Source organism: Pantherophis guttatus, chromosome 2 (genome assembly GCF_059756535.1).
Source record: "Pantherophis guttatus breed Tessera chromosome 2, ASM5975653v1, whole genome shotgun sequence".
Classification (NCBI taxonomy): Eukaryota; Metazoa; Chordata; class Lepidosauria; order Squamata; family Colubridae; genus Pantherophis; species Pantherophis guttatus.
Genome location: NC_142064.1, coordinates 93,776,633 through 93,800,333, shown reverse-complemented (window position 1 = coordinate 93,800,333; position 23,701 = coordinate 93,776,633). Strand labels below are relative to the sequence as shown.

At 36.0% G+C, this 23,701-nt stretch overlaps 1 protein-coding gene across 1 annotated transcript in view; it reads left to right on the top strand.

The window, feature by feature from the left end:
* The window catches only part of DNAH6 (dynein axonemal heavy chain 6), a 174,552-nt gene that overhangs the window by 147,024 nt on the left and 3,827 nt on the right, over positions 1-23,701 (top strand). The window contains exons 68-74 of the mRNA XM_034410708.3: positions 1,454-1,592; positions 4,606-4,725; positions 9,960-10,081; positions 13,635-13,764; positions 17,096-17,223; positions 19,997-20,182; positions 21,702-21,774. Coding sequence (XP_034266599.2) covers positions 1,454-1,592; positions 4,606-4,725; positions 9,960-10,081; positions 13,635-13,764; positions 17,096-17,223; positions 19,997-20,182; positions 21,702-21,774 — 898 coding nt within the window. The remainder of the gene's footprint in view (positions 1-1,453; positions 1,593-4,605; positions 4,726-9,959; positions 10,082-13,634; positions 13,765-17,095; positions 17,224-19,996; positions 20,183-21,701; positions 21,775-23,701) is intronic.

The following is a 23,701-nucleotide window of genomic DNA, read 5'->3' as shown; positions in this document are numbered from 1 at the left end:
TCATTCTATAATCCCATTTGTAAAGGGTTTTAGAATAGTCTTTCCATCTTCCTTCAACCTCATTTGTCTCTGTTAGACCTCTTCTATGATTGAGTATTCCTCCTTTGCTGTAAATTTTCTGGTGCTACCTCTCATTTTAAAAATACCTCTCATTTTTCTGGTTATTTTCAAAACATTGTTGACATTCTTGATTGAGATATCTTTTTTGTCCTTACGTGTTTAATACTGAAAATCTGTGTTCAGACATCAGACTTCTTTCTTATTGCCCAGACTTTCATCCTCTGACTTTTTTTTTTTTGTCAAACACAATAGCTCATCCTCAAAGCCACTTGGATCATTTCTTCTTTGAAACTTGAAGAATGATCTTTTTTGCTTTAGTTGTCAGTGTTTCTTATTTATTTGAATTGCTCCAGAAGTTGTCCTATGCCTACGTTAGGCATGCTGAATTTGTTCCTTACATTAAACTTGAATTCTGGCTATCTGTACTCTTGATTGAACATTGCTGCCATGTTACTTTCTTTGATTTTGCTAAGTGAAACTCATCTTTATTTGACATCAATACTTAATAGACTTAATAGTTCCACAATTTGCATCTGGAAGTAGTCTTGCAGACTGGATTTTTCCTTCTCCATCTATTTCCTATGATACAGTCAAATTGATTCTGATGTCCTGCGTATCAGTGTTTTCAAAAGGGCACTAATCTTTTACCCTGAAACAATTAAGCTTCTGGGCATTAAAACTCACTGCATCAGAGATGCAGTATCATCCTTAAAAAAAAGATTGTAATCTATTCCTTTCTCCAAGTGGTACACTAGAAAACTACATGCATCTGCTGTATGTAGAAGAAGGGTTATAAATATAAACATCTAATTGCATCTTTAACAGTTTTTGTATTTTTGTGAAAATTGTTCAAAAATGCTTTCCCAAGATTTCTGGAACCAGGGTGACATTCTAGCCAGGTTTTCACCTGCTGCTTTTACTCAAGCTGTTGAAAATAGAATGTCAGGAAAAACCTTGATTTGTTTTCTAATCAGTGCGTGTGGAAATGTATTATATAATTCTCCCTAGTTTCTTAATCACTGCCATTCAGTTAGTAGCCTCTGGTTCCCTGATGTTCCTCCGGTAATATAGATCTCAAGAGAAAACTAGGTACAGGTAGAAAAAACAACTAAAGAGGAAATAGCTCTTTCATCTCATTCTTCAGAAAAGCAGGAGCTATTTTGTCAGTTTTCTAGGACAAACATATCTTCTGTTGATTCATTATCACAATGAAAATCTGATATTATCACTAAATGAAATAAGCCATGGGAACTCGCGAAATAGAATCTGGCGGGGAGAATTATAGAAATTGTGAAGGGACTGAATAATTCTTACAGGGTTTTTTATGATTTCTTATTTTTGTCATGAAATTCTTCAACGCTGACCAAAAAAATTAATTTTTCTAATCTTCAAGGAAAGGAAAAAATTTGGACCCCTTGGTTGGAACATATGTTATGAATTTAATGACAGTGACAGAGAATGTGCCTTATTAAACCTCAATCTTTATTGCCAAGAAGGAAAAATACCCTGGGATGCCCTCACATATATAACAGGTAAAGGTATCAAGTTAATAATTTTGTGACATCTGTACTGATCCATACATATTACCTATCATAAATGTCTGCTGTAAGTGATTGGGGTCAGAGAATTATTTATGTGAGACCAAGGACTTTGTGTTATCCAATGCACTTTTTAACCTTAAACGTAAAAACAAAAACATAATCCTCCAGTATGACTATCAGCTGGGAATTTTATTTGAACTGTCCCCATAAATCTGTGTGGTATGAAGCTGTGGAATTATGCCAGCTTCTCTCAGTTTTAAAAATAGTTCGCCATAGCACAAAAGGAGCTGTTGATTATAAGTCGTAATCACTAGCTCATAGATCCACTTACATATTCATTTGAGGAATGGAATATACGTGGAGTGGAATGTAGTCCAGAATCACAGGAGGGAGGAGCAAAGAGACAATGGATTATCTGTTGGGCAGGAAGAGAGCAAGTTCAAGCCCTCCCTAGCAATTCATAGAGCATATGTATAGTTATTGCAGATAATTGCTTTATGCAGGCCAACAAAATAAAGGAACTACTCAGAAGTAGCTCCACATGTCACTCTTGGTTCTTTGAGCCTGATAATATCTCAGCTAGAGTGTTTATAATGCTTTGCTGACCAAATGAATTTAGGAAGGTTTGTTTGGGATATTAAATACTCATTTTCAAGGCTTTCTGATTACTGATGTAATTATTATCCCACTGAGTTCACAATTATACATAACAACAACTTAATTGCTGGGACAAGCAATTCATTCTTTCCTGCATAGAAAAAATATCTGGTGACTGTTGTTTGTCTATATCCAGTATCTTCATTGCATTATGAAGTATCTTCATTTCCGAACAGAACTATCAGTGTTACTCATAGAACTACCGATTTCTTCTGTGTGTGATATATGCATATCATTATGCAACAAATTAAAATTTTCCAACTGAAAAATTGAAAGCCTGAAATTGTCCATTTGTCAGTAAATTGTTGATACAGAATTGTACATTTTTTTTACCAGTAGAATGCAGGATCTTCTACAGCTACAGGTATGAGGGCAAATTATAACAACTATCCAGTTAAAATGTTAAAACAAGCAAATAAAATTAAGCATGAAAATGGGTAGAACTATCAAGTTTAAATGTGTTTTACAAAATTCTTAAATACCAACAAGTTGTTTTAAGTCCATATCCATGCGTTCTAGCGATCGGGGCAATTACAAAAAAGGTTCAGCCCCTGGATTCCACTAGCAAAGCTACAGCAACTTTAGAAAAACTTCCCCAGTTACTTCATCATCTAGAAAAATGTGCTCTCTAAGAGGCTTTAAATATATAAACCAGCACATTGTCTTTCACTATGAAATTCACTATGAAATAAACTTGCAGCCAGTGAAGGTCTTTTAGTACAACTGTAGCCTGACTACTGAGCTCTGTGTTAATTGAGATTTCTAGGCTAGATTCAAAGGCATCACCTTACAAAACACACTGGGATAATCAAAAAGCAAGGTGGCTACCAGTATAAAGCAATTTTCTTCTAGGAAAAGGCACAGTTTTCACATCAGAGAAAATTGATAAAAGACACTCTTAAGGAATGGCTCTGAGGAAACAGAGAGGGATCTGGTTCTACAGCAGCTCCAGACTGCACATGTCCTCTTTTTCAGGAAAATAAGTGACCTCCCTCCTCCCATGTACTAAAACTAAATATACCCAGCAGATAGATAAGTAGTAGGCTCCATTTTGTTACCCTGTAATACAAAAATCTCCATGGATCTGTTTTAAGTGATCTGAGGAGGTTAAGTTCTGAAAAGGCTTGGGTTTTGCTCCTCTGAGAATATTTATGATATAGCCCTTCATCTGAAGAAAACAGCACAATTGGTAACCGAATACGTGGATATGATTGGGGTAAATTGTAGGAGTGACACAGAAATATGATTTTCATTCTCCTTTAGTTCTTTTGCTCTATTTTGTAGCACATGGTCTTTTCTTGCTTTACATTTTATATTTACAGACCAGCAGTAGGGTGAGTTGTATATCTCATGGGAACATGTATTATTCTGATATGGCCTAATGAATAATCAATAAATTATTATTTATATATTATTATGGTTTGTCACACTGTCAGCCAGGTGTTCAGATTGGATCTGGCATTTTTATCCACCTATGGAGTCCTTCCCAAGGATTATATAATGCATTCATTATTATTTTAATCAATAAATTATCATTATTGTAGGAAAAACACGGTGTTCGCCTTGATTTGTGGACAAAACACAAACTCACGTAGTAAAAATTAGCATTAGACTCTTACTATGATTTCAGTCTCTGTTAATTTTCCTGGCTGTTTCAATACATTTATTACCCAGAGCTCAATCTGCTGGCACTCTCAGCTTCACTATTGTTAATGTGCGGTAGGGCCAGCAATATACTTAACACTGCAGTTCAGTGAAAACTGCAAAGTAGGTACAACTTTATATATTTATGAAGTTATTACAGTTGCCATAAAGCTCTAAAAGGTTGAATATTATTTCAGCTAAAAGCTTTTAAAAACAAAATTTCAAAATCTGACATGAAAATTGAAAGTCACAATTTGCACTAATGGTATCTATTATGTTTATCATTTTGGCTACATGTTTCTATTTAAATGATAGAATAATCTTACTGAGTGTTTTCGTAACCCACATTTGTACACCAAAGGTTGCCATAGTTAAGGAAAAAATTAGTCACAAAGTGTTATAAGATAGCCAGGTATCCATATTTTACACTTTTTCCATCAAATAGCACGTTATTTAATTATGCAAGTATTAATCAGCCTGCAAAATTTTGCATATTCACCAATTCTTAATCTTTTATTACACATATTTTGAGGGTCTGGCATTTTGCACATTTTTATTTATGTAGTCAGATGAAATTTAGATACATGATAACACATTTTAGAAGTCACCAGTTCAATAATTATTCAGAGAAAATAGAGCTAAAAATGTGTTACATTAAACATAATGAATGATGAGATCATTTATAAAACAAATAATGTTGCAGGGGAGATTACATATGGAGGAAGAGTTACAGATGCTTGGGATCAAAGGTGTCTTCGCACAATCCTAAAGAGGTTTTTTTCTCCTGAAACCTTAGAAGATGAGTATAAATATTCTGAATCAGGTAAATACATTTTAAGTTGCCGATATCTGACATCAGTAAAAGTTTCTATTAAACTGATTACAATTGCTCTATTGAAATGATTCAATTGTGTTTGAGAAGAATAAAACTAATTACTGGTATTGCATTCGTCCCTGGAATGGTTATTATGAGCAAGAATACACAACCTGAGGTGTATTGGCCACCTGTCACATATAAAACCTTGAATGTGTACACCAGAGCCTCAAAAGAATTCACCAAGCTATAATTTTCAATGACATAAATACATAGGTAATTGATTCCCTTAAAAGAATGGACATAAAAATCAGGTATACCTAATTTCATTTTAAATTAATACAATTTCAGGTATTCAGCAATACATTTCAGATTCTCATGATTTAATCTGTTCCTTAAGTGACTGCAATGTATTCTCATTCACCCCCAACTGCTCATTTGCCACCTATCCTTATGTTCATCAATTTAGTCCTCATGGATATTTCTATCTTACAAAGAATTGGGCATATATTAGAACGTGCTCTCCCTCAATTTCTTAAAATCTGAATTGTTATAGGTATCAGCATGTGGCTGTTTTTCTGCATTATTCCCAGTCAAAAAAAGGCAAGATCTTCAGCTCATGCAGCTGCCATTTTTAAAACCTTTCCCTGAATTCAGAAGGGCTAAACTGTAAAGTTAAATGAAGAGACGTGTTTTAGAATTTTGATGGTCGAGTTTCTATATGTTCAAATATAGAAGATCTTGCCCTTGTGATGCAGTGTTTCCTTCTGTTCCTTTCAAGGTCAGCTGCAGTAGCTTCTTTTGCTGGTGAGCTAAATAGAGCACACTGTCACAGTACAATGGTTTATTAGTTCTGCGTATGGCAAATGCATCGCCAGCATCCTTATTCCCAGACTTTTGAGTTCAAATGAGTGATGTCTTCTAGATGAGGATATGATGTTACTTTACTCAAGTTCTCCTTTCATACTCCTGAATACCAACTGTGTTTGACTTCAGTTTTGTCTTTTCTTGATCAACCTTTCCCAATATGACACTCGGTTCCAATTTTTTCAAATAAAAGACACTACCTACATATCTACAATATGTTGCGTGAGCTTATTTTTATTCCCTACTTCTCTTTTTGCTGAGTTTATTTCTCAGTAGATGCAACTCAAAAAGTCTTCTATATAGGGAAAAAAATTGAATCTCTCGCATACGGTAGTTAGACATTTCTAAGCCAGCATTGTATTTGGGAGCGGGCACAATTATTAGCAAAATGTTTTATTCAGCTATTTTAAATTATTGTCATCCATTAGTGGTTTCTTGATAGGAACTCAAGACAACCTTTGTTTTGCTTCATTAACTTGCTTTTTCTGGAGCAGTACTTGTTTCCTAAGAAGCAAGTTGTTGATGAAAAGCATTTAAAAGAAAAAGGTGTCCTTATTGGTGTATAGAGGGAACATTTAGATATAGGAACCACCACTTGAATAATACAAATAGGTAATGATTAGTGCAATTAATGAATCCTACAAATTGGCTGTATTATTTGAATTCACACTATTCAAGGTGATATTTTGATGGAAATTATGGTAATAGGTTCCAGCTCAACAGAAAGATTTTCAACATAATTTGTTTATCATTATATTAATGAAATGTTACCGTGAAAGACAAAAATAATATAATTTAAATGTATGGTTAGCAACGTCATAGAGTAGTTATAAAAAGCAGTATTAAAAAAACAATTCTACCATAGATTCAGGCATTCCAACATGCCCTATTTTAATGTTGCTAAGACCCTGTTCATGTTCAATTGCATCAAATTTTTGGTCTAATATAATAACAAGCATCTTTTTAAAACTTGAACTGTTTTCCTCTGACACAATCTTCTTTTTCTCCAATTTGTGCCCATGAAGATTAACAGCATCTAAACTCGCCAGCCACAACTGTGTTATGTGCTTGCACCCATGTTAACCTTGCCTTGACTCAATTTTGGGTCACATTAAACACAACCTGGTATCAATTTACAATTTACATTATATCAAATATTGTATTATTTGAACTTGCACTAGTCATTATCTACCTATGTACAGAGCAGGGAATGATCACCAAGACAGTCTCAGCAAAATGAGACTTCCTTTGTGTACATTTCATACATGACTAGCAGAATGAAGTGGTACAGAGTCTTCAAGGCTCTTGAGATTGATAGGAATACAGATATGAAGGTCAGTATTATTTCATTTTATTGATGAAATATCATGTGCCTATTTTGAAAATCACTGAAAGAATAGAAGCATTTGATTTTACCACGCTATTATTATATAATTATTTTTTTCAATTAGAGCTGCATGTCGAAGTTACTAATAGAAATGTTCCAGTCCAGTTCACTAGAAAACCTGCTGGCTGTACACATTCTCACAATTACTACATATTTTACAAGCTGTAGTAGGAGTACTTAATATCTATTAGATTATCTAAATGTAATGTGTAACGCAATTATAAAGCTCTGGAAAATTCTGCAAGGCTTAACCTACCAATCGGTCTTTTAATTCCAATAGATGCATCCTGTCTTTTAAAATAGTCAAATATAATCTAATAATTGGAACCTTAACATTTGTTTGCCCATTTCCTTTGGTTATAAGGAAGAAATGTGCAGCTCATCTTCTTAAAAAGCCTCCATTCCCTTCCCCTATTTGTTCTCAGTCAAGCATTCAAGCACATCTGTCTCATAACTTGCTCTTTCTGATCTAATCTCAGTTCATTTGGAAACAAACAGTTACAGCCCATTAACAATATGAGGAAAGCTATGTTCCTTCCAAGCCATCTTTGTGAACAGTTTTCCTAGTTTCTTGTGGTTTTGGTTACATTCACTGCAGGTTTTCAGTTTTTTTCTTAAATTGTAGTTCATCTTCTGGTCTTGTCCTTCAGAGCATTTGCATTGATTTCATTCTCCTACTCTTCCTGCTAGCTGTTGAGTACAACCATGATCTGATTCTCCCTGGCATTAATGCTCTACAAATTAAGAATGTATTTCTGTACCAAAAAAATACCTTACTCCATGCTGTTAGCATGGGTGATCAGGTAATTCACCTTTTTCCCCCTGTCATTAGGATGCATGTATCTATGTGTAGATCTGTCTCAATCAGAAGTGTTTCAGGTACTAATTTGAGCCTGAACTGCCCAAGCGTCTCCATTCTCATAAAACACGATCAGAGAAAATGTTAACCCTATTGGTCTTAATTAAAATCAATGCCAAGCATAGTTTGTACCTTGTCTGAATAGGTTCTGTACTCTTTCCCTCTAATTCCAAAGACTGGAGAAAATTCAGCCCTTGATCCATTCTGCTTTTCATTCTCTACATGCATCCAGTGATTTTCTCTGAAGAAAAAAAAAACGAAAACTGCTGAAAACTGCTGAAACTTTCTTGAGACTCTCCTCCTCAGTGCTTAAAAAATAATAACTTCCCAAAGGCTCTGGAGAGCTTGAGCCTTTCCCAGGGCCTAAATTCTGTTCTCCTACTTTTATTCTCCCAATTCGTTATCTACCGTTATACCTGTTTTTAGTTTTTCTATTTTAGGCTACCTAGTTTTTCTGCTACCCTAGACATTTCAAAAGTCCTTCTGCACTTTCAATCTGTTTTTTTTTTTTTTTAATCCTTTTGAATCAGTCTTCACTCCTGCCAGGATCAATGTCTGTAGTTTTCTTGGCAAGATTTCAGAAGATTTCAGAGCTGAAAGAGTGACCAAAAGTGCCCAGCTGGTTTGTATCTAAAGCAGGACTAGAACTGACTAGAACTAGAGCCTCCTGGTTTCTGGCCTGGTGCCTTAACCACTACCCCAAACTGGATCTCCTCAATCTTATTTAATCCTATCTTAAAGGTTGGCTTTCTTTGCATGCCCAAGGGACATGTTTTAGTTAACTCTTTTCATGTCATTACTACAGAACAGCTTTCTCATTGCTCAAATGAATTAACACTATCTCTGATAACTTTTAATAATTTCCTTCCTGTTTTGAAATGAAAATCCATCACTTTACTTAGCCAGTCTTCATTTTACACTATCAGATTGCTGTATACAGTATATAAATATAAAATATTTGTGTGTGTATTAACAGTTTAATGTTCTCTATGGGTAAGCAATTATTTGCTAATTGAAATGCGTTATTTCTTCTTGTTGGTTTAAAAAACATCCATACAAATAGTTTCTCTCTCGTAAATTCAACCAGAAGATTCACTCCAAAAGAAGTGTGAACATTATTTCTAATTCACAATGCTAATTTCAGCAAGTTTTCCCTCTCCTTGCCACCCTAGTAGCTGTGCTGTCAACACCTTGTAATTAAATGTCAATGTCATTCTATTCTATGTGCTAAAAACACAACCAAAAACTCCCCAAGGAATATTAAAATTGCTTACTCAGTGACTGGTGCCTTAGTACCACTGGGGACCAGTTTAGAAGAAAAAGGGCATTGCAAATTGCAGCTGTTTAGGGACTAGAAATTATATTCAGAAGCTCTTTTCTAAGTATCCTCATCAAATTTGCAGTGGTGGCAGGGGAGAAAGCCTTCTCTTGGATGGCGTCCTTGAGGAGAGCTCAAGGAGAGAGGCTCTCCTCAAGGATGCTTCCCCAAAATCCACATTCAATGGAGCTCTTTCTATTTCTCAAACTTTTTTTTAATAAAAAGAACTTAAAGCTCTAAAAAAAAATTGCTTAATGTTGCTTTTATTTGCTGTTTTGATTGTTGCTCTTTCTATGTATTTAACTGAATTCCCTGTGTTTTATCTAATTGAGCTTAGAATATTTTAAAGTTATTTGTTATCTAATACCCAATTAGATAAAACACCAGCATTCAGTTAAATACACAGAAAGAGCAACAATCAAAACAGCAAAAAAAAAAGGAATATTATTTGTTGTTTCAAATAAGCTCTGTATAAATGGCGTTCTGTACTAATTTGTTTTCTGTACTCTTTCATAAAGCAACAAATATTGCATTGTAAAACAATAGAGGAAAATTATGAAGGTGTTATAAAATGCTTAGGCAATTTTTAATGTATATGTTTGGGAAGTTATTTTTCAATATTTGAACTCCTGTAACTGTAGGAAGACCTAATCTGACACATATCATGTAGAGTGGTAGAATGTTCTCTGAAAGCTAGCTGTATGATATTAATTATTAAAGTTGTATCTACATAAAATTGCATCGTATAGAATGCATGAAATTGTTATTGTGTTTGCCTTTTAATAAGTTTCTGTTTCTTTTTAATAAAACAGGAATATATTTTGCCCCTGTGGCTGACAGTTTGCAAAATTTTAAGGAGTATATTGAAAACCTTCCTTTGATTGATGACCCAGAAATATTTGGAATGCATGAAAATGCCAATTTAGCATTCCAGGTGCGAATGTACTCAAAATAAATGTTCAAAACTAATTTAAGATAAATTGTGTTTTACAGCTCAGTGTAAAAGGAGGACTTTGCTAGTGTTAGTCAGTTGCACAAAAATAACAAGCAGTAATTGTTAAGTGTTCTGTACAGGATTGCTAAAATGTGTCCATCCCTAAAATATTACTAAGATAATTCTCAGTCATGCAAAAGTTTTTCTTTTCAGTTATTTTAAAACCTATTATAATGTATGCTATACATATTTCATTACCAATAATATTTATACCAATAATATTGCCATATCAATTTAAAATTTTGCTTAATAGAAGAATAATTTCAAACTTACACTATCAGCCTGCAATATTCTTGTTAAATAAAACTGTGCTCTAACATCTAATGCAGTTTCTCTGCGGTTATTTTAAATCATTCATTGAAAATCATCTTAATTATCCTCAGTGGAAGGACCAACATTCTAAACTCCACCATCCACCTCCACCTAGTCCTCTCGGCATGGGGCAGGTCACCTTTACAGTTGGCAGAAATCTGAAGCAATCTGCAAACAGAATAAATTCACTCCTGCAGTCTAAAATACAAAATCTTATTTCAAGGGCAAGATTTCCCTGGGAGTATTTCAGGTATCTGTCATCTGTTATACAGCCTGAGTCCTTGTGTAATATTAACATAATAAATTATTATGGTTGATTGCACAGTCAGCCAGATGTTTAGAACTGTTTTGGCATTTTTATCCACCTATCAAGTAATATTAGGTACCCAAAAATGTGAAATCACTTCTGCCAGTTCTTTAGTTGGTGTTGGCCTTCATATGCACCAAGTTCTTCCCAAGAAGTTAGGATGTCATAATGTATCTGCAGCCTGGCCTTTTGAAATTGATAGATGAAAATTTTGTCAATGCATAGATTCTCTAAGCGCTCATTTTTTGAATTAATTTTTCAAATCTATGTTTTCATTATTGCTACATGATAATTTTTACAGATGTTCCAGTGAATCCAGTGAATTCTGTTTTGTTTTCATCTTTACCGCACTTTGATATCAGTATACCTCATATGTACATACAGGTTATTTCCATATTTTTTCTTATATGCATTATAATTCATGACTATAAATTAACAACGTACCTTGTTCTGTACACTGTGTGTACATCTTATTTTAACATCCTTAATCTTTACTTCTATTCTTTAACCAGTTGTACCATAAAGTCCAAATCAAATAGTAGTTAGTTTCTCCTCTGTCTTTTATTTCCATTGTCAGCCTATACATCTCCGCACATTCTAGCACTTTCCTTATCACCATTCCATCAGAAGGTATTCTTTCATTCTTCCAATTTTGCACATAAACAATTCTTGCCGCTGTTATTATGTGTAACATTATGTATTGAATTTTTTTATTATAATTTCCTATTAATATACCTAATATACCAGTGAATCACTCTGACAACTGTTATGCCATTATTTATAATCAGTTTGTGTGATCTTCCTGCACCAGTTGAGTATATGATCTACTTTTCTTCTGGTTTTTTTCTTTTTACATAATCTGCACTTTGAATTATTTGATGGTTTTTCAATTCTGACTTTGATTGCATTACTTTCAATAGCTTGCCCTTGCGCATCTAAAATCAAGCTTCAGTTTCATTATTTAATGTTCTCCAGGTCATGGACAATTTTTATAAAAGATTGAGAGGAAAGTGGCTAAGGTAAACCTTAGCTTACAATTGGAACATTAAAAAAAGAAACCAAAGGTTTGAATTTGGGTGCAGGAGAGCAAGCTAGTTGAATTAATGCAGTCAAATTGGTGGGAATATAGAGTTGAAAAAAAATAGTTGAGAATGAGCAGGGTGAAATATTGTAGGATTTCCAGTATAAAATCTTGACATTAGATTTAATGGTGGCTGAAAAGAAGGATGTCTGGGTAATTGATGTAACAATATTAGATGACAGTAGAATTGAAGACAAAGAATTGGAAAAGATCGCAACGTATCAAGATCTGAAAATGAAAATTGAAAAATTATGGCTTAAATTAGCTACGGTGGTCCCAGTGGTCATGGACACACTGGGTGCCATACCAAAAAATCTTGGACAATATTTAGAAAATATGTACATTGATAAATTTCCCATCTGTTGATTACAAAAGGCCACACTGCTTGGATTCACTCCTATGCTACATTATATCCTAGGTTTCTATGGAGATTTTCAGTCATCCAGGTAATGGTTGTCCCAAAGATGCTTTTCAAAAGGCAAGTGGAGTTTTTTGTTTTTTCCTTGAAGGTGTTTCACTTCTCATCCAGGAAGTTTCTTCAGTTCAGAACTGAAACTCCACTTGCCCTTTGAAAAGCACCTTTGGGACAACATCATAGATTCTTGGGAAGAACTCAATGTGTATGCAGACAACACCAGCTAAAAAACTGGCAGCTATGATTTCACATTTTGTGTATGTAATAATGGTTATTTATTATATGCTGTTTGACTTCCAGCAACTTAAAATATTTAAAAATAAGGAACAATGCAAAAGTCACAAAAACTGTACAAAACAAAAACGGGAGCAAATAAATAAATTCCGAGGGGCACAGAAAGGAAGAAAGAACTTGAGTGTTTCCTTAAAAGATATATTATCTTACTGTAAATCATTTCATTATCTATAATATTTCCTGTGAGGAAATGGAGTATTAGGCAGAAAAATATATAGTAAAAACACTGACATTTGGTGATAAAGAGCTCATTTTGATGATGTTAGCTTGGGTAATGAAACGTCTGCAAGAAAACAACCAAGCTCAGAGAGCACCAAGGACCCCTCAGCTCATTTTATCTTGTGTATCATCATCTCATTTTTAAACTTTCCAAAGCAAATATCAAAATCGGTTACTTCAAGATTGAGGAACTGGTTTTTAAAAATGTTAATGATGGTTGATGGTATATCAGTCATTATAAGTTAAATAAATAAATAAATAAATAAACAAATGAAGGATATAATAAGCTTAAAGCTCAACATTTTGAAAAACATTTCACAAGATATACATAGCCTAAGAAATTGTGGCCCTTCAGAATGAGCAAAAGGATTTTAAAAAATTCTTTTGCTAGAAAGTAATTACATAAAACCATTAAATATGAATTCAACCTTCATCGTTAAGGCTACCTCTGATCTATATTCTAAAAAGTTAGTGGATCATTAAGTTAAAAACATGTAGATGGATTGCCTTTCCTTCAACTGAAAGCTTTAAAATTATTTACTTGACTGAGTTGCCAACTAGTTTAATCAGCTTTAAATACTTCTGTTGATTAAAGAATCAAAATGAGAAACCTAATATGAATGCATTTTATAAGCAATTTCAAAGACCAAAGGGAAAAATATATTGTGAGCTGATTTTCACACTGAACCATTTTTTTTATGAGTGAAATCTTCACCTTGATAAAGAATTAGTGTGCTTTCATAGTGATGGTGAAATTAAACAAACAGGCAAATTTATAGAAAGAAATCTTTCAATTTTAAGTGTCAGATATTTTTAATACAGGTTTCTAAAAATTAATATTTCATATTTTCTTTTTTTTTTATAGCGAAAGGAAACTAATACTCTGATTACTACAATACTTGATGTACAGCCACGAACAACAGCCCAGGGATCAGGAAAAAGCAATGATGAGATTGTGCATGAGCTTGCTACTTCAATCCTTGCTAAAATTCCTGGTATGACAATCACTGCTTACTTTTCTTAATATCAGGGATTATCTTTCCTTATTCCATTATGTACAAAGTATTCAGTTAACTCAATTAAACAATCACTTTCCACATATTGGCATTTATATAAGTTATATATCTTTAAGAAGTGGTCTGTTCCATGACCAGTGGTGCATGGTGAGTTAAGTTCAGTATTTTTAATTTTAATTGAAGACAAGGATATTGATATCTGCTGGGAGAAGTGGGGGGGGGAGGTAATATGGCAGCCATGGTGGTGTGATCAAAGCCTTTCCTCTATAGACATCATTTGAAGTGGAGAAAAGTTTAGAGGAAGAAAAAAAAGGGCATGGTCCCTGAGGTAAATATTTATTTGTGTTTGTATTATATAAGTAGATATAAGGTATTAAGGTCATCTTCAAGAACATACAAACTTATACAGAAGGGGGCTGTTCAACTGAAACTACCATAACGTCGCCAGAGATTCCTTTCAAGAAATAAAAAATACCTTAGTTCTTTGTACACATTGGCTGGGGAAATACATCAGTCTCCTAAATGATTCTAACGGCAAAAGTCATTTAAAAATAAATATTCTCCAGTATATACAGTATTACAAAGTAATTGGAACATAAACAATTCAAGATGAATAACTTTTATGTAATTTGTTTATCCGCTGTTTAAGATCATGTTATTCTAGTAAAATCTGTGTGCTACTTAAGATTCACACAGAATGAATTTGTTTCTTTTGTTCTTTGTGTTTAATATTGAGAAAATAAACAAAATATAAAAATATGATAATCGTTTGAGGAAACATCTTGTAACTGAGAATAGAGATGTAGGATGAAAGTAATCTTCATACCTTTGAAGTGTACCTTGTTTCTATAATCACAATATAGACATTGTGCTGGACTTCACCATAAATTTCGCCTAGACTGCTTCAAAAATGCACAAAATAAAATCTTCACCCTGAAAAATGCTTGTCAGGCCATTTGTGGTTTGTATAGTTCTGCTCTGCAGACTGAAATAGAATTGCTATAAGGCAATAAGCAGTAATCAGCATAATGATTTTATTTAATGCAGATTAAAACTAATTTAATTTTAGCTTCCTTTAAAAAATAACATACAAATGACGTTGCTATTGATAAGCCATTTTTGAGGGAAGATCTATGGTCTTAACTGAGGCAAGTTATTCTTTTAAGTGCATATCTGCAAATATTTTCTTAATAAGTAATTATTTAGAAAATCATAATTAATTGATAAGACCTGTTAATATCAGCCCTGTTAAATAGTTGGCTGTCTATTCTGATTGTAATATCTAACTTGAGTTAGTACAGTCCAGAAACAGAATGTTAAATCCACTTGCCAGAATGCCATTCGGCAGCTTCTTGTATATGTTCAAACATATTCAAATATAAAATCTGTATCTACTTGCTCTGTATGTTCATAGAATTGTATACTTAATTTTGCAGTGCTTTCCAGAATATGCCAGGGCATCTGTACATTTAAAATATATCCCTAGGTTCGTTCCTTTGTTTTGCTTCATTAGCAAAGGAAGTCACCAAATACTGTATTTTTTGCACTATAAGACACTCCGGACCATAAATTGTACCTAGCCTTTGGGGAGGAAACCAAGGAGAAAAAATCTGCCTCTGCCTCCCAGCATCCATCAGTATTCATCTGGCTAGCGTCCTTGCAGCAAACAGCCTGGTCAGCTTCAGCATGTTATCACAGCCTGATTTAGCACAAGCAGCTGATTGGTGGTTGAATCTGTGTCCCAGAATACCACCGATCGGCTGTTCCAGACTGCGGGGATCGCCGTCTAATGCCGCCTCTGCATGTCCCGTTTTTGGCCTCTGCATGACCTCGTTTTTGGCCTCCGCACACCCCATTTTCACTCCATTCCAGGTGGCAGGGATCACTGCCACCACCGTCTATTGCCACCAATTGGCGGCAGTGATGATCCCTGCCGCCTGGAATGGGCTGAAAACAGGGCGCGCAGAGGCCGAAAATGGGGCTCGCGGAGGCCGAAAAAAGCCGAAGGGTGTGGGCCAGTGGATGAGTGGGGCTTCAGCAACATTCACTCTATAAAATGCACAGACATTTCCATCCACTTTGGGGGAGGGAAGGAAGTGAGTCTTATAGACGAAAAATACGGTATTTTCTTCAAAGTTGTTTGTTTAATCTGAAGAATGCCCTATCTAGCAATTGCATCTAGCAATTATGGGGGGGTATAGTGTTAACTCAGTATATTGATATTGAGTATAGTTCTATTCTATACTGTAGCGGTCTCATTTCTCTAATTTTCCAAAGGGTTTACTTCAAAATTTCCAACAAAAGGCCCAGCTTTTATTGAAATAAAGCCACTTACTTTTTGAAGAGATCACTTGGATTTATACAATATATTAAAACATAAACTAACCAACTACTTTGTAGTAATAACTATTCTAAAGGAAAGTCAGAACTGACAAGAGGAAGAGAAAAAAGTCTTTCTTATGATTCCTTCCTTCCTTTTATAAATAGAGATACCTTTAGCTGAAATTTGTAGAACACAGAAAATAGAAAAGTGTTATTTCTACTTGTTACTGTAGAAGTAGAAACTGTATTTTAGCATTATAAGATCCTCTATGTCTGCCATAGGATACCAGCTGTTTTGAATTCAGTACTACTCTCTTTCATAGTGAAAGTGTAGGAGAAGTATCATGTTTTTAGCCTACTAAGCCTTGGAGAAATTGGGAAAATTGTTTTGTTTTGTTTTATTGTTTGATTTGATTTTAATATTGCCTACTGTGAAAAATTACGATTGTCATCCTTCCCTTGGTATATATTATCTCATAAAACTATTTAATTTGGATCTCTGCTGTGGTGTGTGAAGTTTGTGTCCAGAATACCCTCATAGGCATGGCCTATTTCCTACCGGAATGGAACACTGTCCTCTGGCTGAGGGAGGAGATTAAAAAATCAAAACTGAGGCCAGGAAGACTAATTGCCATTGCTCTATGCTTTTATGCAATGCCACTAAACAATTCCCCTTTAGGAAAGTTGGTGGTAAACTCTCAGACTTTAAGAGAGCCTGGGGATTAGATGCTTAGCCATCACCAAAGGCTTAAGTAAATGCCTTGACCAAGCATCTCTTTTGCCTTCAAAGCCTCTTAACAATAAAGGAACATTCCTGGGTTTCTAAATTGGTGTGAAATCTGGTGTTGAGCAGATCCTATATTGCCTGCTGTCCCACGAATCCCTCCTCAAATCATCTATTAGCCATCACTGTGTGTTTTAAATGTGTGGCAACTAACTTTCTAAGAGATGAAAACAATGTGGGTTTGTTTTATTTTATTTTTTTCAGAGAAGCTGGACATGGACCTTGCTGCAGAGATACTTTTTGTGAAGGATAGCAAAGGTCGACTAGATTCTCTAACTACTGTTCTTGGGCAAGAAATAGATCGTTTTAATGGTCTTCTCAGTCTGCTAAGGGTATAAAAACATACATTTCTCAATTAATGGAATGAATGCTGGTGTTATGATTGGAATTTAAATCAAAATGTTTGTCTAACGTATTCTATTATTCTTCCAGAAAAAGTAAATAAATTGGAAAGCAGGGATTCTCTCCAAATCTATAGATAGATAGATAGATAGATAGATAGATAGATAGATAGATAGATAGATAGATAGATAGATAGATAGATGATAGATAGATAGAGAATATGTAAGACTGAGTGTTGGTAAATAATACCTGTGATATCATTGGGACTTAGCAAGCCTAGTTTGGGTGGTTTATCTGTGTTATTCCTTTTTCTACATATGGCATTACAGACAATCTTCAACTTAATTAATGACCTTATGACTTAATTTTGTGCTTAGTCTTTGCACTAATGACTGTGACAGTGTCCCTGTGGTCACATGATCAAAATTTGGGTGCTTGGCAACCAGCAGGGATTTTCAATGGTTGCAGCCTTCTAAGATCATGTGATTGTTATTGCAACCTTCCCAGCTGACTTCCAATTAGCAAAGGCAAGGGGGGAGGGCTGTATTCCTTAACAACCATGGGATATATTTAACAACTGTGGTGATTTGCTTAATAACAACAGCAAAAAGGCTATGAAATCGGGCATAATTCATTTAACTGCTTTGTTTAGCACTGGAGGTTCTGGTCCCAATTGTTACCATAAATTGAGGACTGCTTTAATTTATATACTACTAAAGCTCTCCTGTCTATTTGTAACCTTACATTAGGTCAAATGTCTATGGAGATTCTCAGTCATCCAAGTCATAGTTGTCCTAAAGGTGCTTTTTCAATGGGCAACTTGACTTTCTTGGAGGTTTTTTTGAAGACATTTCACTTCTCATCCAAAAAGCTTATTTAGCTCTGACTGGATGGTGGGGGATGGAAGGATTTATATTCTTTGCAGACAGCTGATCATTTGCATTCTTTTAGTGAGTCATTGAGGCCACTTGGAGGTTTATCTGTGTCCTCAGAGTCACCTGAGTAGTACAAATGGGTGTGGAGCCTTCTTGGAACTGCTGAAAGGACTGTGTTGTAGCCTGGAGCTAGATGATGTCGTATCCCTCTCCCCTGTTTGAGAGAGGGCTGTTCAATTTTGACATAGATGGCCTCTTTGTCCCTGTCTTTCAAACCAGTGGTCCTCTCTGTCCAAAATGTGGACTTTGCTGTCTTCAATTCAACTTTGAACAGTTGCTAAACAAATAGTTATATGTCAAGAACTCCTTATATCTTAAATCCACTAAATTAAAGATTTTGCTACAAAAATCCAGGATGGATTGCTTGTGTATAATTGGAAATTTCAAGGATCTTCACATCAGTTGTATTCACAGAGTTGTGGCTGCTGCAGCATCACTATAGTATAGTCAGTTACAGTCACGTGATCATGATTTGCAGCACTTTCTGCCAGCTTCCCACAACAAAGTCATTTGGGAAGCGAACAGGAAGTCAAAAGCCCCTCCCATTCCTACTGCAGCATGAAATAATTTCTGGCTCTATGAAGGCTGCATGGGAGAAATGTTGCTTTCATAGAATTCATCATTGGAAAGAATGCATTAACCTTGTCGGAAGAGAGTGACAAATCAGGAAAACAGTTCCAGGAATTATCTCACTACTTTTACAGGCATATATTTTTACTGACAGAAAAAATTCATCTTATTTCTCAGAACATTGGTCACACCATGTTTGTTTTCCTGGCTTCCTTTAATTGAAAGAGGTTAAGACAAAATAGTTGCATTTTTGTCTTTTCAAACGAATATGGTAGATAGTTTCCATTTGCTTGAGAATCCTCTATAAAAATTGTTGGGAAAACCTCTTACAAACATAGATAATATAAAGCAGATAAAGCAGATGCAGTGTATTACTGCTAAACTTCCTTATTAATTAGGCAAGGGTACTCATAAGAATGTGCTGGAAGATGTGAAAGCAACTTGCATATGTTGTATAGACAACTTCAGAAAACATGGCTGCAGCACCGCTGAGATTTTATCAGTGATTTTCTCTTCTACAGCTCCATTTTGTAGGTTCATTAGATCAATGTTTCTCAATTTAGCAAGTTGAAGATGAGTGGACTTCAATGAGCCACAGTGGCACAGTGGTTAGAGTGCAGTACTGCAGGCTACTTCTGCTGACTGCTGGCTGACTGCAATTTGGCAGTTCAAATCTCACTAGGCTCAAGGTTGACTCAGCCTTCCATCCTTCTGAGGTGGGTAAAATTGTTGGGGGCAATATGCTGCCTCTGTAAACCACTTAGAGGGCTATAAAGCACTGTAAATCGGTATATAAGTCTAAGTGCTATTGCTATTGCTATTCCCAGAATTCTCCGGCCAACATGGCTGGAGATGAAACTCAAATACTTTGGCCACCTAATGAGAAGGAAGGACTCTCTGGAGCCTAATGCTGGGAACTATTGAGGGCAAAAGAAGAATGGGACAACAGAGAATGAGGTGGCTGGATGGAGTCACTGAAGCAGTCGGCATGAGCTTAAATGGACTTAAATGGAGATGGTAGAAGACAGGAAGGCCTGGAGGAAAGTTGTCCATGGGATAGCGATGAATCAGACACGACTTCGTGACTAACAACAATAAGATCTTAAAGTTGTTAAGGTTGAGAAACACTGCATTAAATTGAAGCTAACTTGAGAGTGAGAGAGTTGGCAATACAATTGCCTTGGGACAATACAATTACTGTTATATTCTTTTCCTCTCCATAGCAGACTAAAGCGTAGTATTGTTGTTCAACTTTCAGAACTCTCTACAAACACTCAACAAAGCCATTGCGGGGTTTGTAGTAATGTCCGAAGAAATGGAGAGAGTGTACCACAGCTTTCTTAACAATCAGGTTCCAGGCCTCTGGGCCAACGCCGCATATCCATCTCTAAAACCTTTGGGGGCGTGGGTGAAAGACCTTGTGCTCAGGACAAGCTTCATAGATGTAAGTAGAAATGCTATTCATAGGTGTACATTGTACTAATGGTCTATAATTTAGGCTATGTTTCAGGTGTAAGGGGTTTTAGGAAAGTTAAAAGTTAAAGTTAACCCAAGTTCATTCTTCAGCTTTCTTGTCCCACTCCCACAAAAATGTTGAGAGCACCAATGACCTATTTATTATGAGTGGACTTCAGCTTCCAGAAGTCGCATGGCTTGCTGGGGAATTCTGGAAATTGAAGTTCACTCATCTTAAAATAGCTAAGGTTGAGAAATACTGCATGACATCATTGATTATTTTAGCATAAAAGATGAAATATGAGGTAAATTCATGTAAACACAGGCCAGTGAGCACCTGTGAAATGTGTATACAAACCAGAATGCATTAGCATACCAAACTGCAATTCGCAACTCAAAAATGTGCACAGAAAAAACATATCTGAAAGAAAAATTAGTTCAGGGAACAGTAACAATTTCAGACAGCTGAAACTGTTCAAATTGTTAAAAATGAAGGTCAGAGGCTCCATTATTATGAAACAAGTGGGTACAAGAAACAATTTAAAGGGGGAGAAATTAAAAACCATGCCAAATGCTTGCCTTTCCATTTATTACAAGTTGGCTTCTGTCTTGTTTAAATTAATATGCCAAATATGACTTGCAGCAAATAAACTAATGAGAAAACGCTTGGCAGAATGAAGGTAAAATTCCCTATTCTTGGCATGGAGAATAATGGAGAAGGGAGAGTAATGGCATTATTGCTTTCCCTAAATGGTTTAGCTGATTATTTGCAAAAGGGATAGAGTTTTGTCATCAAAAATTAACAGTGGGATTTTATGTACCTTCGTAATTCTGCAAAGTATCTTTGTTGCTATGGTTTGATAATACATTGCCATCAGATGTTGAACTTACCACTTCTCTAAGATACCATAATTATGCTGTATGATTATGATATTTGAAATAATACGCGGCTGGTGTGCTGTATATATACAAACTGAGTGCATCAGCATTTATGCAGGTACTGTGATCCAGAGACCCTCAACCTTGCATCAGAACCATTCTTTTCTCTTTAACTTCAAACATGGTGCAAAGTACTCGTGTTTGTTTTGACTGAGCTCCAATCTTAAACCAGTCGTATAATCAGGAAGATTGGGAGTAAAGGAAAGAGTTGGTCTATTTCACCCTGCTATCTTCCCTCTAAGCACCCAAAATGATATGAACAAAAACTAAGGCAGATGCTAAGAGTGGCTCCTCACCTCCTCCAGCTTCTGATCTGTATGAGAGAAGCCCTGAGCTTCATTCGGTCTGGGGGAACTTCAAATATTGTCATCCTGCAGCACCGAAATTTCCTGGATTAGGACCAAAAGGAATGAAGCCATATCCATTTAGATGGAGAAGTAAAACCCTGGCAAACCCAGTTCAGTTGTCCCTCTCTGCAAATAAAATAACAGCAATCGGTTGTTTAATAAGTTAAATGGAATGTCGGATTTTATGCCTAACATATATCAATTGTTTTTTTTCCCCCCTAGTTCTGGCTCAAAAGAGGTCAACCTAAATCATTTTGGATTTCTGGTTTCTTTTTTCCACAAGGATTTTTGACCGGTAAACATTCATAAATGTCTCTGTCTCTGATGTCACCTGTGTATGTTCTAAGTGGTAGCACATCCACAAAAGGGTTGGAAAACCAGTTGTTCAGCTAGTTGTCTCGCTTTTGGTTTCAGATGCTCAGAATAGCCTGCCAAGCCGCTTTATTGTTAGCTGATTGATTGGGATCAGATTCGCAGGGCATTGTTTCCATTTCCCAATCCCCTTCAAACCATTTTTAAATTGGCCACAGAATTCTCTTCACCGCTGCTGCTGGCTTCTAAAAACCAAGAGGGTGTAATGGGAACCAGACACTCTTCTTCCGCCAGCTGATCAGTGAGAAAAAATCAGTGTCCTGCCCTGCAGGGCCTGAGGCCTCCCCAAAACCCCTTTATGGTTGAATCTGCGCAAAAAAGGAAATAAAGCTATTATTAAAAGGGGGAAGCTGTAAAGCCACTGAATTAGTATCCTGAAAGCACGTTGCCCATTGTGCCGATGAGAGGATAACATGCCAATAAATTTGGAGCCAACAGTTTTCCTAAATAATTCTAGTTCCATATTGGTGCTGTAAGTGGAGTGAAGAAGAGCAGGGGGAAGAGATGCAAATAGTGTACTGAAGATAATGTTGAAATCATGTGTTGTATAGCTTTGCTGGCTGGGGAATTCTGGGAGTTGAAGTTCACCAGGCTTAAAGTTGCCAAGATTGGAGACCCCTGGTATAGCTCATTTTGTTTCAAAAGAATATCCAGAAAAGAAGACATCTAAAGCAGCATTTTTATCGAATGCTGTTTTAGGCAGTGGGTGATATAGAGTAGACCGTCCTTTCCTTCTTTTCAATTTTGAAAATAAATTCACAGTCAGAAGCAGTTTGCTAACATGCAGTGCTCATTATATTAATCTGGCACATCAATTCCAGTTGACCATCTTTCTGTGGTTCTAAGATCTGGCAGCAAAACATCCTACAAAACCATATGTACTTATAATGTATTGCCTGCTCTAAGATAGAAGTCTAGAATAAGTGAAAAGCAGCTCAAATGGATTGGAAAATATACCATATTTTTTGGAGTATAAGACGCTCTGGAGTATAAGATGCACATTAGCTTTTGGTGGAAAACATACTGCCTCTGCCTACCAGCATCCATCGGTATTCATCTGGCTAGTGTCCTTGCAGCAAACAGCCTGGTCAGCTTCAGCACGTTATCGCAGCCTGATTCAGCATGAGCAGCTGATTGCTGGTTGGATCGGCCTCCTGGAATACCACCAATCAGCTGTTCCAGGCGATTCCAGGGGATCGCCACAGCCCATTGCTGTCTCCACACGTTGCATTTTTGGCCTCCACATGCTCTATTTTAGACCCATTCCAAGCTGCTGGGATTGCCACAGCACATCAGCGCCAATCGCCGCCTCTGTGCGTCGCATTTTCAGCCTCCGCAAGTCATGTTTTCAGCCATTCTTGGCCTCTGCATCCCCACCACCTGGAACTGGCTGAAAACATGACGCGCAGAGGTGGAAAACGCAACATGCGGAGGCAGCAATCAATGGCACTGTACTGTGGCAATCCTCACAGCCTGGAACAGGTCTAAAATGGTGTGTGCGGAGGCCAAAAATGTGATGTGCAGAGGCCTAAAATGCCAAAGGGTGGGGGCCACCAGGTGGGTGGAGCTTCAGCAAAATTCACTGTATAAGACACACAGACATTTCAACCCACTTTTAGGGGGGGGCGTCTTATACTCCGAAAAATATGGCAGTTGTTAAATAAGCACTCTGCAATGCAGTAGAAATCATGTACTGCTTGACTTTCAAAAGAGAGGTCCTTAAGCCCTCTCATAATTTACTAGGAAGTTTTATTCCTATGTTATTCTTTTGAACTAACAAATGTAATAAAAATAATAAATAAAACGCCAATATGGTACTCGCAAGTACACCAATACATTAGGGCCACAAT